Here is a 15,794-nt window from a genome sequence, read left to right as displayed (position 1 = left end):
AATTTAAACCAAATGTTATACACGAATAATTTATTAGGTGTAATTTGCTTTAAAAAGCCACAGTGTGGTGTGCCCGAGGATATGTCATTATACGAGACTCCAGTCCTCACTAGAGACAAACAATATGTTATGCAACTGCTTGTTGTTGTTTGTGATTTACTGTCTAATGTTTTAATTGCAGTATTTGGCTCCACATCCCCTTGAAGATATTCAATTCTCAGCGGAGGTGAACAAAATATAAACTGTTGCTCTTCTATGGATAACAGACATTTTAAGAGCCTTTACAGTGGGTGCTATACTGTATGCTTTGTTGAATGGGCACCAACATGACAATTTCCCTTTGGGGAGTCTTTTAATACTGTTGCATGAATTTGTATAAATATTTTATGTTATGGATGATTTTTCAGGTTCATGTTTGAGCTGTAGATGTCTGACAGAGAGTGTATGGCTTTAAAGGACCAGTGTGTAAGATGTAGGGAGATCTATTGGCAGAATATGCAGAAATTGAATATAATATTCATAAATATATTGTCATCGATTTTGTTGTCTTAGAATGAGCTTTTTATTTGTTTCTGCAGTGACCCAGAATGGACAAACCAAACAGTGGCTATAGAGAACACCTTTTGCTTTTCACAAATTACGTGGTCACCATAGGCTCTCTCTATGGGAAAGTGAGGGGTGTGATGAGGGGTATTCGGGTTGGTTGCAGTCTGCAGTCTTACTGCTGCATGCCACTAAATCCTACACACTGGTCCTTTAACACATGTCCCAGTTTGACTTTTTTAAAAATCCATCTTTGTTGTACATTTTTAAGACCTGAGATAGTTTTTTCCATCATGTTGTCTGGCAGGGACGTCTCACAAAGACCAAATGATTGCATTGAGGTAGAAAGTATTTCATTGGCCCTCTCTGACGCTATGATTTGGCAAGACTGTGTGGTTAAATCAGGTCTTAATGTTGTCAAATGGATACGATTCTCTGATTGATTAGGAAAACGGCAGCAACTGTTAAAACCGAACAATGCCTTCTGTCTTGGAAGCTTTTAAAAAGTCCTCTTGGGATGGCTTTTGAGACTGAATAATGAAGCAAAGTGAAATAATAATTCAAGATGAGCGTCAGGCAACCAAGACAGATGGCCGTCACACAACAAAAATGCTCTGTTACAAATAGGAAAAAGGGGGGCAGAGCCAAAGCAGTTGTGTTGTCCTGAGTCTTAGGACCAATTTGGACGCAGAAGCTTGCTAACAGTCCTCATACCTCATATTTACAAGCATTCTTTTCCCTCTTTGTTAAAGCTTAGGGAATTGCAATGGGAAATTAGCACAAATTGTTTTCACTTCAACATTTAATTTGCCTACTGTGGTCTGTTGTTGCACACATTTGATAAGGTTAGCCCCCGGTCGCCTGAGGCTCAGCAGTAGCATTTCACCTTAGCCAGGATATTGTGCCATACACTGCAATAAAACCGCTACGTGTTCCCCCACTAGGATGCAGTAAATATAATGAGATGGAGATGTTGCCCTGTGTGGAACCAGTGGACCAATCTGTGCAGATATGTGGGATAATTCAATCTTCTAATCTGCTGTCATTTCTCTCTGGAAGAGGAGTCCCATCAAGCTTGTTCTTCCCCGAGGGTGAACATTTCCATTCCTACAATAAGAAGGGTCCGAGAAATCCTACTGTAGAGAATTATCACCATAACAACTCCTGAAATTATCCCAAATACCTGTAGGTGCACTATAAAATAGCCATGTGTGGAACAGCTGTGGCAGCTCCTCACACTGCTCTCATCCTTCCCTCCCTGGATCGGTAATGTCCACTGACAGCTGTATTCTTTACCGACATTAAAGAGCAAAGTCATTTCTTGAGAACACGAACAGCCAGCGAAGCCAGAAACTGAAGAATCAAATTGGGTATAAAGGCTGGTTTTTGCTCCTTCCACGAAGAATCAGAGACTTAGACAGAATTAGAGGTCTTGTGGTCCACCAGAATGTTTATTTGACTTTCAAACAGAAATAAACTTCGCTCTACGGTGGCGTTGCCAGTTCTTAACCAGGATATGTATCTGGATCCACAAAAAATCCACTCTGGGTGCTCTCCCACTCACCTTCACCTTTTTTTACTAATTCATTCAAAACAGCTCCAGACTTCACAGCTGATCACATGAATATGAATTGTTGTTCTCCTTGCTCCGCCCCAGAATTGAGTCCAAGACACTTGAAAAAAGGATTAAAATTTCAACCTTGTGTTAGAGAAAGTTCTCCGTGTCTAGGAAAATAACCAGCAAAGAGACTTTTTCTGTGTTTCAGTGCATGAACGGCAGTATTAACATATGGAAATCCTTAAACTGAGTGGTGGTGGTGGTGAACTCACTGTAGCTGTTCTCCTCCTCCAGGCCACACAGGGCGTCTGCTGAAGTCCCTCTGCTTCACCAGTATGTCCTTCCTGCTGCTCCACATCATCTATCAGATTACCGTCAACAGCCTCCTGGCCGGCAATTCCATCACCTCCGACTTCAACTGTGAGTACACTGCAGGCTTTACGGTCAAGGCTCTGAGAGTGGTGAGCTGTGTTGTGTATGTTAAAATCGAAGCAACTCACGGGTCAAGAATCCATTAAGAAGGTCTGCATTGACTTGACTGACTTCAGTTTTTGCTGTCTGCAAAGCTTTGAAAGACATACAAGAAGGTGTTAACGTTAACAGGCTAATTAAAGCTATGATCAACTTTTTAAAGTCAGTTTTTAATGAGGTAATGGTTTTGCCAAATACATTTATATGGAGGAAATTAGAGAAAATAGTTGCCTGGATTATATTTACTGGGAACATTTTTCCAGCCTAGTAGTGTTAGATACATAAAAAAGTGGGTGGGATGGATACTGGGTTGACAAAGTTTTTGACACTTGAGGAGTTTGCATCCCAAACTGTGTGTTAAAAAGACGAAAATCACTTTTAAAGTTCGTCTCCAAGCATTGATTAAACACCTAAAAAATCATCTGTGTTCATCAAAATGACATATTCAGAGTTTTTTTTCCATGAAAAAAATCCCTTCATGCCTTAACGTGGCTTAGATGTATTTCTTCACCTTTGCCATCATGCATGGATCAAAGTATGCCTCTGTCTCCACCCGCCCTTCTGCTGCTCCTTTGACTCTGCTCATCAAACGCACAAACCGCATCAGCAGCTTAACTATCTGACAAACTGTTCTGAGTAACGTTTGCTGTAACTTTCTCCATGAGGAGTGCAATCACTCCCCTCCCACACCAGTTTGGTTTTTCTTTCAAGCATATTTGCTATTGCAAATTAGACAACACAAAGTCATACCTACCCACTACCCTTACCACTGTCCACATGCCCCTTACATTTAAACAAGGGTACACACAGTGAATCCCCAAATCACCACTAGGCAACCACTTGCTTTAAAATATCAGAGCAACAAGGAGTAGATTAATTAGTTCCTACATTAAGTAAGTGACTACAGTTAAAACTAGTCCCTATGTTAGATGACCATGATCATGTGGTCAGAATCAGACACCTGGTTGAAAGTGAACTGCTGTGAACATCCTTGCATTATAGAAATGAAAACACATCAGGACATATCAATTCAGAACTTAGTTATTTATGTATGACTTGAAGGATATGTACACATCACTAACGCATTATGCTTCACTTGTGACTTTGAGAGAGGCTACTGGTAAGTGAGACAGTTAATAGCAGAGATGATTATGAAAATGGATGGTAGTGATAGTGGTAATACAGTCACTGGTGGAGCATGTTTCTGCACCTCTTGGGCGTGTGATACACTCAAATCCATGTGCCATATTTTGTAGAAAGCATGACTTTGACCAACATTGTTCCTCATTAAGTGCAGTTAAGCCTCCTCCCATTTGATAAGATGCTTCATTTAACCTAGGTCTGCAAAGTGCCATGAGTACATGCATTTTCAGGTGGTCCATACAGAAATCAAACCCCCTGATCCTGACAATGGTAGAACACAGTGGCTTCCTCAAAGGCTGTTTTCCTAAAACAATTTACTCACTCCGAGCATTCATGTGAAACCAAAACGGCGAGATCTCTATTTGTTAGGCTACACGTTCATGACAGACTGTGTGCACACGTGTGTCCCATTCATCACACAGGCCGTTTTGTGCTTAAACTCTGACCTGAGCTATTGGTGCAGTGTCACAGAGTTGTATATCACTGCAGAAGCTGCAGTTGTTTTTTTTTCGCAGCCTGAGGCAAAGTTTCCATCCAGAAAAACTAAGTGAAGACATGCTCCATTTGCAGGAGTAGGTAAAATATGCTCTCTAATAATGATTCACAATTTCTAGAACTATCCTCACTCTTATTGCATTCTGTCACATCGTGAAGATTTATGAATCTGACACATTCCTCAATGTAATTAGCTTCCTTGTGCCATATGGCGACGCAGAAAGAGAATTCTTGTTGCCAGTAAAGCAAACACTGTAAGCTACTGACTCGGTGTTCAGAAGGTGTTAATAGTTGGCCTTGGACTTCTCATGAAACTCTGTATCAAACTGTAAAAGTTGAATGTGTCTAGACGGGACAGACCCTGACCTTGTGTTCTAATGACTTGTTCTTTCTAATGGAGGTAAGTCACTTTCCAGAGTCAAAGTACAGCCAACTTTGCTCAGGAGGCAGAACGGACCTTATCGCCTCAGGCTGAAACACACAGAGCCGTTCAGAGAGGGTAGACTAAATATTCGCTCAAGGAGATCTTTATTTGTGAAGTGCCTCAGTTTTGGCAGATCAAACCCATATGTGATGAGACCAGAAACCTAATCCATCTACTGCACTTATGTATGTGTTATTCACCTGTCTATTGATCTGTTTAAACAGTAGTTACTTGCACCAACAGCATTGAAAATTGTGAAAAAAAAAAAACATATTTTGTGAATCTTTGTAACATTTTCTGTACAAACCAATTCCAAAAAATCCATTCTGTTTGATTTATGATTTACACAGCATCCAGACTTTTGTTGGAATTGGTGTTGTTGTAAAAGCTTTAATTTCATACCAGCCAGTCAATTAATTGATTGACTGGTTGGTTAATTGATTTTTACGTATCGATCAGAAAGTGCAAAATAACAGTGCTGCATGTTAAAATGAGGACCACTTATTACCAAAATGGTTAAAAGATAATGAAAACCATGATAGGTAAGAACACATATATAGAATTTCATTAGAAAAACACAATAAACAGCTTTAAAGGATAAGTCTTGTGATATGTTCTATTTTCCTATTATTAACAAACCATGAAAAAAATTAATTGATCCTACTAATAGGTAAAAATATATTTTACTCCTCTGTGCCACAGACCTCCAATGTTGTCCAAATACTATTAAAAAACACACAACTGACTCACGCTGTTACACTGGATAACATCTTTCTTTATTACCATGAACACACACACTGTGGGTTGTTTTGAGTCAATGCCACATACAATATTTACTCATCACTAAAAATTACAGTGTCAAGCTGTTTGTAGGGTATTATTTTGCCTTTTCAAAAAAGGAAAGTATACTTTATGTACTGTATATATATATGCTGTTCATAGCCATGCAAGCAGTGGGGCTCTAGGGATGCCAGTACCGGCATGTCAGTCCACCACTTTGGTCCAAGTGGTTGGATGGTGATCAAATTCATGACATTCATGGTCCCCAGATGATGAATCCTACTGACTTTGGTCATCGTCTCAACTAATATTGGACGGACTGCCATGAAATATGGTAGAAACATCTGTGCACCCCTCAGGATGAACTGTAATACTTGAGGTCATCCTCTGACTTTGCCTGTAGTATAACCATCAGGTCAAAATTTTAATTTAGGGGTATGTGCAACACAAATGACGTTCCCATCAGCCTCAGCTGCACTGTTTTTGCTTATTAGCAAATGTTAGCATGCTAACATGCGAAACTACAACCCTGATCCCAAAAACAGTAGGATGCAGTGTAATACGTAATTTAAACAAAATGTGATGATTTGCTGATCCTTTTTGACATACACTCAATGTAAAACAGTACAGAGACAGTATATTTAATCTTTTACCTCATCAACTTGACAATTCACAGTTCCTTTGAAAATGCTCACATTCTGCTTTTATTTACATTGTACATAGCACCCCAACTTTTTTAGAATCGGGGTCGTAAGATGGGAAACATCCCCATCACCATTGTCCTGGTGTTATAGGCATGCTGAGTATAGACTAAGTTTATCTGTAAGTCAAACTATTCACGGTTTTGTTTCAAACTATACAGTATATTATAAAGCTCCACTGGCACTTGAATGAACACCATCTTCAGTCATTATCTGCAACATTTACCAGAAAAGTCCCTGTATGAGCACAGGGCCACTCAGGAATTGCTTTATAGTGAACAGCTGGTGGATCCTGCCTGTCATTTTCACAATTAATGAGGCACAGGGTGGAGAATTATAACATCACATACTCATGATGAAAAACTTATGGAGCTTAAGAGATGCAAAAAAATGTAATTGAGAGATCTGAGAGGTACAATATTGCACTTTAAAGACATATATAGTTGAAAATGTCTGATTTTGCCCAACTGTGATGATTTGTATATATATTGTTGGGACTTCTACGTCCACACTTAATGTCATCCTATTCCTGTATTTATTTTTGGACTACATATGCAACAGGAAGTCAGACTTTACTGCTTGTCCCCTTGATCCACCGCCTACATTCTGAGTGAATGCCTTATCTCAGGTCTCTATATCTGGCATTTAGCCCCTTGACACCCTTTTCCTTTTTGCAGCCAAATATAAACAGGGAGTCCTCCATTGTGGTGAGGCGGTTATCCTCCCTCCAGATAACTTTGTGTGATTTCCTCTGTTCGCAGTAGCCAAATACACCATTAGAGCAGTAAACTGAGTTGAGTATGAATGAGGAAACTTTCCAAAAAAGCTAACACCTCCAGCTGTTAGAGCAGGTCAGTGACTGGTCACCAGATGAGCCGGCTTCCTTTGGAGTCATCTGTCATTCCTCTGTGCTGACTCAACATGGTGGGAACTGCATTTACATTACAAACAGTCATGAGTGTTTGGATTAACCATCACCAGATGGGTGGAGCTCCCGTCATTTCAGATAATGTCAACTTAATTGTCAGATAGTGACAAATAAATACACTATGCTGACTTTCAAAATACTTTCCTGTGATTGTCTGAACTTTTTGGCTGTTATTGTACTTAGTGGCAGCCCCCACCCATCTGGCAGCTAAGTAGATTAAAACAAACCATAAAAAAAGGATTTGCAAGTCTGATTTGATGGCAGTGGACATTTCACCAGCTCATAAGGAGTAAACGGCCTGTTGAATGGCTGTTTTGTGACCAGTCCCTTAGGGATGGTCTCCATTAAGTCCCATAGACTGCATTGTTGACCTTCACCGCCCTCGGTATCCACACATGTCCTCTCCACAGTTCCCAAAATGTGAGACATTCTCCCTCCGCTTACTGGTTGTCCGATTATAGTTATGACTTGCTGAAATGTTGACGCTGCATCTAACCAGTCTCTGCAGAAAAGGGCAACTGGCATTAGGCCCCAGAGATAGAAGAGAGAGAGTGCAAAGAAATGCTGTGCTGAGAGGTTAACAGCCCAGCAAGTACAAAGGGTGTTTTATGATGTTCACATAAAGTCTGAGGACAGGTATTTTTGGTGCTCAGCTGGGGTGGAAAGCGGCCTCGCCTCGACAGGCAGAAACTCTCATACTCTATTCCAGAAGTCTCCACACTGAGTTGAGACTGTATTACACATTATTCTTCTCCTCCCCCTATGGATCAGACTGGCCTGACTTTACCTCTGGCATTCCTCATGTATGATATCACACACAAGATGGGTTTCCTCTCACACCTGTAAGCTTCGTTTGGGCTGGGTGAACTTAGGTGTTGCGGATGTTTGGATTTGGGAATTACTGAAACCGATTCTGTTTTGCCTGTGGTCACTGGGCTGACATTTTACGGTGAGGAGTTTCTATTTGAAGATTTAAATGGGGCATTAAGTAATCTATGACCCTTTTCAACCTCTGTGGGTGATTATTAGGGATTACAACAACATCAGTGGACCTTAACCTCTCCTCTGCAAGTTTCTGGCATGTCTCCACTATTTCACTTAAGGTCACTTACGGTTATTTGGCTTCAAGAGTTAATATAATGTACCACTGGTTGGTCTGCGTTACATTTACTAACACTGACACTTAGAATCTCTCCCATCATGACACTTCGTTTATGTCAGTGTGTTCAGTTTTACTTTTTACTTATGCCCGTAAAATTACATCTCCTCTAAATTAAAGCTGCATTATGCTGTTTTTGGCCACCAGAGGGCAGAATAATTTCAAAGCAAGCTCTCAGAAGCACACCCAGATAGACCATAGGCTTATCAAGTCATATACAATAGCTAACATATTAGCAAACAGTTAACTGAAACATCCAGCAGTCTCAGAGCAATGTGACTATTTAGCGCCTTTATCTTGCGAACTTCCCTTACTAGCCACCATCTGGACATATTTATTTGCTTATCCGATATTGTTTAGTGCCTGTGGTTTAATTAATTAGTGAGACCCAACCATGTAGTGTATGTGCAAGCGTTAAAACCAGAACAATGAGCTGAAAGCAGATAAATGCTGTTTACAGATGCCAATTTGGGTGTTGTTGTTACTAACAACCCAATACTAGTAAGGTATATCTTTAGTATTAGATAGGTAGCATTCATTCTTTTTGGAAAAAATACCCTTATTAAATAGTTAAAGAGAATAATTTTCACGAAATAACGCAATAGCTTTTATCAAAGATTGGTGATGTTAGAAAATAGTCGTACCAGGGCTTAATAACTGGTCATTTATAGCACCATCTGTCCTCTTTGACTGTTAAAATGGGAGTAGATGTGTGGTGGTGGACAGACTCCTCTAGTGTTTTCACCCAATTCAGTTGGATGTGGGACTGTGGGTGAAGTGTTTAATGTCAGAGGTCATGTCAGGGGTTAGTCATGTGGGCTCCTCCCATCACAGATGATGTCCACTGACCGCTGGACCTCCACACTCGTCTCCTCTACCCCAACCACATAACGCACATAACATCTGTGCCAAAGAAGCTATTCTTGCAGCTATTTTGGTCACTGATGAGTAATAAAGAAACACCAGGCTCTGTACTGACAGTCCATTACCTTTTATTCACCTTAAGTGGAATTCAGTTTCCTGTTTCTGACAAAGTGCCTATTAGTGTGACTCATTCCTTCACTGAATACTTGGTGTGTGTTTCATTTATGAGAAATCCCTTAAAATTTTGTCTTTTTTTTTTTACACTTATTTTCTACTATACAGTCTATCTATTATCCTCCATTTGCAAATGAAGCTTTTCAAAGTGACACCTACCACTGCAAAAGATCAATGGTGCTTTTTAACATTTCAATAGGAGGTTATAAAGAATATTTGTTACACTCTGAATCCCAAACCATTATTTTTGTTTTCTTTCTTTCTTTTACAAGCCACATTTCATAGACTGTTTTAACAAGAACTGCTCCAAAAGCACTTTTTAAACCTGACAGTCTCCTGAAAGTACAAGTAGTCTACGACAGGTAGAGAAAGTCACTCTGATAAAGCGCTTCGTCTGCTGTCTGTTTTGAGTTATGCTCGTTTGAGTCGAGCGCTGTCACCAGCCTGTGTTTAACATCTCCACTCTCCTCGCAGCTCTCCATAAATCAGATATTTCGGCACTGCACCTAATTAGTTGCCTAATACACTGGCAGCGCAGCCGGATATATCGATATGTCATTGAGTCGAGATCCTCAAGTCACAAGCTGATGTTATGTTTTCTCTGGCAGTAGAACAAAGGCCAGTCAAACTTTGGCAGTTCTTCTGTGCCAGTTGAATACCTGGAAATCTCTCTCTGAGCACTGGAGTGACGTTCAGGAACTCTTCAACCAGTCCAAGCTGTGGAAACAAAGCTCACATGAAATGTTCTCTTGTTTTTACATGTAGGTTATCTCGAGCACAGGAAAAATAATTATTTTAATTCACTTGAAAATGAAATATCAGCTGGCTCTCACAGATGATTTAAAGTAGTTTTTTAAAGGGGTTATTAACAATTTTGGTTCTGGACTAGATCTTGATTCTTTTTACTACAGTTATAGTGAATAATAGACAGCAGTTATTGGCTGTATACGTTCTGGATACAGTCACGGAAATCATCACCTAAACAGCTGTTTGACCACCTGTAACACCATTTGTTTTGAATGACTATGATATAAAAGCATTATTAAAGGTTTTAAGCTGTATTTCTTTGCCAAACCATATCAGTGTTTACTAACTGACTTGTTGTCATGTTTTTGTGCAGGTTCCACATGGGAGAAATCCATAAGACAAATTGGCTTTGAGAGGTGAGATAAAGATGAATGAACACTTTCAAAACAAATCCATTCACTTCCATTCAACATGTGCACCTAATAATGCTACTGTGTTACATTTTGACGGTATTTTTTATCTCATTTATTTTATTCTATGATTCATATAGCAAGCTTGCTGAGATCCAGATTATTAATCCCTTCAAGAATCTATCAAAAAAATAACTCTTTCTAAATCACCTTTCCCCTGACGATCATGCAGCAGCATGACATACAGTATGCAACTGTGGATTTTGTTTAACTGACCATATATTTTTCTGGAACATCAACATTATGATAAGCTTTATACCATGCAACAGAATATCATGCATGTATTTTAAAGGACAATGTCTTTGTTTATTCAGTATCATCAGCAAAAGCCTTACAATTATCTTTTTTAACTCACCTGTCAAAAATCAGACATGCGTTTCTCCTCCACTGAATTTATAAGTAGACGGCTGCGTTGTCTGTGCAAAGTGGCCTAAATATAGGAACCCCACAATAACATTAAACACCACTTTTTGCATTTAGCCACGCCGGCTCATCTTTGGACAAGGTTTATAAATGCTCCTAACCTGTCCCCGTGTGGATTCTTGATGAACACTAAACCCAGTTACATCTGACAATCAGTTGACAGGCCTATTTTTCAAAGCTTTTGCCGCTGTGTCTGTCTCCTCACACCCCCATGATCGGGTTAGATGTGGTTTCCTAAGTACGGGAATGTCCAAACTCAGCCACATCCTCTTTCCAGTACTCAACAGCCCTCACTGGATAGTGTACTGTAAGTGGCGGATGTAGAGCCATAAACATTTTATCCCGCCTGCATCTACCTGTTTGTGTTGTGGATCATATACAGTATATACACAATATTTACAGCCGCATTTGCTGCACAGGCATATGTTTTCTCCCTTTACTGCCTGTATGGATGAAAATGCAGAGCTCAATCAGATGTATAGGAGACTAAAGAGAATTCACAACTCTTATTTGTCTTTTTACCCAGAAAAATCCCTCAGTTTCCGCAAATTTGACCTTTTCAGATTTCTTATAAATGCCAAATATTTATATGGCTTAGAGCAGATTATGTGGTCTCCGTATTTGTAGTTTTTCACTGAAGTCTCATGAGTAATTACCCCGGCGGCCTGCGGCAGTGAAGACAGGTCTTAGTGCTGCTAATGTTATTGTAATTCTCTCACATGATAAGCAAGGGAAAGTAGGAGTCACTACAGTTGCTGGCTCAGTGTTGTCTGGCTCAGTGTTGTCTGGCTCTGACGGTTTCCATCTCTTTCATCCATGTGAGGATGCACAAAGCTTCACAACAATAAAGCACATGGAAACAGACGTCCTTGATTAGATTAAACTCGCCAACAGCAGCCAGAGGCTCAACTATTTATCTGAGTGTGCGTTTTCCATCGTGCTGAGTAGCACTCTGTTTTCAACTTGTTAACTTTTATAATCTTTATATCCAGTCAAGGCCAGAATGAGATTAGTTGTGTTCGAAACGACCAGTTGCTTTATAACCCGATCAAAACATTCGGTCAGCTTTTTCTCTGCAGCCTGCGCCGCTGAATCACCACTATGTTTTGTTAATTGTAAACAGTTTAATTACACTTGGAGCTCAGCATGAAATGTAAAGAAAACCCTTTGGTGGCCAAACACAGGATGCAGTGTGATTGTTGTAAAACTGAAATAGAAATTGGTTGGGATGATTAAAGTGAGTTTTAAAGCTTTTGAAACCTGTTAGCCATTTCAAGGACAATTTTTATTTGCTTTAATTGTACATGCAATCATGACACCTCATAAAGCCTGTCCTCAGGCTGCACAAATCCATCTCACTGGATCATTTGAAGCCTGACATTACTGTAGCTGTCATGGCAACAGCTGCTCGCCACTGTTTAGCTTCCTGTTAGAACAACTCTTTGGGTATTTAGTTAGAGGTGAGCAGACTTATCAAATAACAAATATTACAAGAGCTTTGTTTGCTTATGGCGATATAACCACAACACTTCAAACAATGTCACATTTTGTGGATTAATGAAAACACACACTGTGTAGACCAGGATATATAATATTTGTTTATAAATTATTATTATCTTTAAACAGTGTTTTCTGTGAAGAGAATTCAGATAGTGTCATCATCATGCCTTAAGTAACACATTAAATCTGATAAAATCTAAAGTAGTTTCAACCCTTTTCACTGTATTTTATGCAGTTCATTGAGGAAAAAGAGGGCTTATTGTTCACACGACCTTATTATGAACAAAGGATGCAATTTTCAAGGGAGTAAACATGTTTTTCACAGTTTAGTTAAAGAACTCTCTCATGGCCTTTTTGTTTGAATGGAATTTCACTCACTTGTTAACAGCAATACATTTAAAACCGGCAAGCCAGATTTCATTAAAGTGGGTGGTACTCCATATAAAAGCTGAAGCGTTCAACACAACACATATTAAAAGAACAGTTGAGTCATGGAAAAATCCTGATTCCCATGCGTTCATGTAAACAGGTAGTGTTTTCTGAAAGATATAATTGCTGCAATAATATCCCTTCATGTGAGCGCAGTTCCAGTGTGTGTGAACGCAGATTACAGGGAAATAATGCTCAGTGAACTTACGCAAGTGTAGGTATTTTCTGAAGATCGTTGAATCGTTTTGGGCTTTTTGAAAGATTTGGGGAGACAGAGGGAGATGACACGTATCCCAGGCCAGATTCATAACATACGACAGCACAGCTATTTGTGGGCCTTATCCAACTGAACTAAACGAGTAACCACAAGTCCCTGGATTTCTTAGAAAAACTGTTTCATATTAGAAGTGATCGTCCATGCACAGTTAAGTTTGTTGTACTCAATCCCACTTTCCATCAATTTGTAGTGATCCGAGCCGGCAAAACTGCTCCAAATCACAATTTTTGAAAGATATAGGGATTCATCCCTATTTTCAGTAATCGAGCATCTGCTTTCTTTCACTGTGTATCCTCTGTTTTCTGTTTGTCCCCAGTGTGATTGGTGCAGACGCAGGCAACGGCATCCGAGTGTTCATTCCTGACATCGGCATGTTCGTGGCCGGCTTGGCCATCTGGCTGCTGTGTCGCAGTCTGGTCCAGAAGAGGCCACCTGAGGACATGGCCCAATACAACGCCGACTTTGAAGCAGAGGAACAAGTGGGTTTTTTTGTGCTGACACGCAATGTCCCAAAAACAGTGTCTGGCTTTTACTTTTATCTATCTATCTATCTGTCTGTCAGTCTGTCTATGATTTATCTGTCACTTTTAAAAAAACTGTATTTAAAGTAGGGCTGGAACTGTTTTTCTTTTATTATCAGTTAATCTTTTCATTGTTTTTACATTTAATTGTTTAAAAAATGTTTAAAAATAATGAAAAATGGCCATCACAATATCTCATGGCTCAAGATGACTCCAAATAACTTGTGTCATCTAAGCAATAGTCCTTGAGAAGAAGATATTTCATTTATTTGACATAAATCAGAGAAAAGCAGCAAACCAGAGCCAGGAAACAATGTGCAAATGTGTGGTATTTTTTCTTTATCTTAATAAAAAACTTTTAAACAGTTTACAGAAAGATTTTTAATGTACATTTTCAATAATATTTCCCCATATTTTAAAACAAGAATAAGCAATAAAATTCAAAATAATTGCAACCTCTGTTAAATATGCTTTTATGCTGTAGCTAAGACTAATGAGATGAGAGCTCACGGTTGGTGTTTGGTGGTAACGTAACACAGTTTCCAGCATGTGAGTTTTCCAGGTGAAATAGTGATTCTCAGAGAAAACAGTGGAAAGAAGCCAAAACGGGTGATGTCATGTATGAAAAATCCTGATTAAAAAAGTGTGAGAACCGCTAGACTAACAGATTAATTGAGTAATGATTTCATCCCTAATTTGAAGTAGATAAATACTGTAAGGTAAAGTAAAGAATGTGAAGATGTGGGTTAGGGTGTGTGTGGAGATAAACATGTAAACCCATCTAAAAACTGTGTACAAGCAGACCTTTACGTAAATAAAACTAAAGTGAAGAAGTAAAAAATGTATTGATGGGAATGATCTCATTAATGTAAAGAGGAAGTGTCTCAGCTTGGCTCAGATGACACTGAGACCAACTGATGTCTCTGACAGTTCATATGTAATGGATGATCTCTGTGTGTGTGTGTTCGCTGCCATTTAATGTAAGCAAAAATAAAGTACCACCTTCTGGGAGTCATAACTGATCAGGTTTAATTTTTAGCCGCACTAAAAAAAAAAAGTTCCTACCAGCTGAAGTGTCAAGTAGAGTTGACAGTTGTTTCTCCTGCTCTGTACATAATGCCCACATTGAGCTTCATAAGCTGGGAACAGGAGTGTGAATAGCGAGTTCCCTGTGTGTTGATGACTTGGAATACAGCCCCCATCCCCTGGCAAGTCCGCCCTTCTCTTTATGACTCAGTGTTAATTAAATCCACATTCACTTTCACTTCGACTGTGCTGCTCACGCTGGCACAGATGGCATCGCTCCCCTTTACTGAGAAACACCAGGGATTTATCTATATAGCCTGCGCTGTGTTCAGGCTTTTATTTCCGTCAGTGAGAACATCTGAGCTGAAACTGGTGTTTGATTCAAAACAGGGTTCATACCACCTGCTACTTTCTTTGTCTAGTGCCTTATGTGTTCTATATAAATCACAGTGAATGGCACATTTGTTATTATGTCTCTATTTTACTGAGACTGCAGGAAAGGAGGGACACATAGTTGGTTAGAGCCGAGGAAGAACTCGCTGGATTAGATCTGAAGCCAACATGTGGTTCCAGAGGAAAACATCTGCCAAGGGTCGCTAATGTCTCAAGCAGCCACACAGACCACATATATGTTTCAATATGCTTTGCTACATGCTAAACATGCTCAAACACACTCTCGGCTGGAGTCTACACGGGGATTGTTATGCAAGCGCTACCTGTAGGAAACTGATTTCAGCACCATGGAGAGCGCTGACCACCAAACTGCAACATTCATAATTCAATACTGAAATGTGTCACTGTGATCTTCCTCCAAGGAAGAAGAGGAGAAGCTGAGCCTTGACGACGACATCCTGCTGGAGGAGGACTTTGAAGCGGGGTATGAGGCGGAGGAGGATGAGGAGCTGGACGAGGAGGAGGACGACGAGGAGGAGGAGGAAGAAGAGGAGGTGAAGGAGAGCACCAAGATGAAGATCCTGCGGATCTTGGCGGAGGTTGCATCCAAAGTGAAGGAGATTATCGGGAACTTGATCACCACTGCTGGGAAGGTGGTGGTCACCATCTTGTTGGGCTTGACAGGTGAGCAGCTTTGTATGCTTAAGTAAGTTAGTTTTGATCTTATAGCACTAGCGTCTGAATGTTTAGGTGATTTATTGATTCTCT

At 39.8% G+C, this 15,794-nt stretch overlaps 1 protein-coding gene across 1 annotated transcript in view; it reads left to right on the top strand.

Moving 5' to 3' along the window:
* Positions 1 to 15,794, top strand: part of LOC121614594 (piezo-type mechanosensitive ion channel component 2) — an 83,115-nt gene that overhangs the window by 10,442 nt on the left and 56,879 nt on the right. Inside the window, exons 3-6 of the mRNA XM_041948553.1 lie at positions 2,396 to 2,521; positions 10,361 to 10,403; positions 13,403 to 13,565; positions 15,449 to 15,710. Coding sequence (XP_041804487.1) covers positions 2,396 to 2,521; positions 10,361 to 10,403; positions 13,403 to 13,565; positions 15,449 to 15,710 — 594 coding nt within the window. The remainder of the gene's footprint in view (positions 1 to 2,395; positions 2,522 to 10,360; positions 10,404 to 13,402; positions 13,566 to 15,448; positions 15,711 to 15,794) is intronic.

This window comes from Chelmon rostratus, chromosome 12, assembly GCF_017976325.1.
Source record: "Chelmon rostratus isolate fCheRos1 chromosome 12, fCheRos1.pri, whole genome shotgun sequence".
Classification (NCBI taxonomy): domain Eukaryota; kingdom Metazoa; phylum Chordata; class Actinopteri; order Chaetodontiformes; family Chaetodontidae; genus Chelmon; species Chelmon rostratus.
Note: the sequence above shows the minus strand (reverse complement) of the source record. Positions and strands in the feature narration are given on the sequence as shown.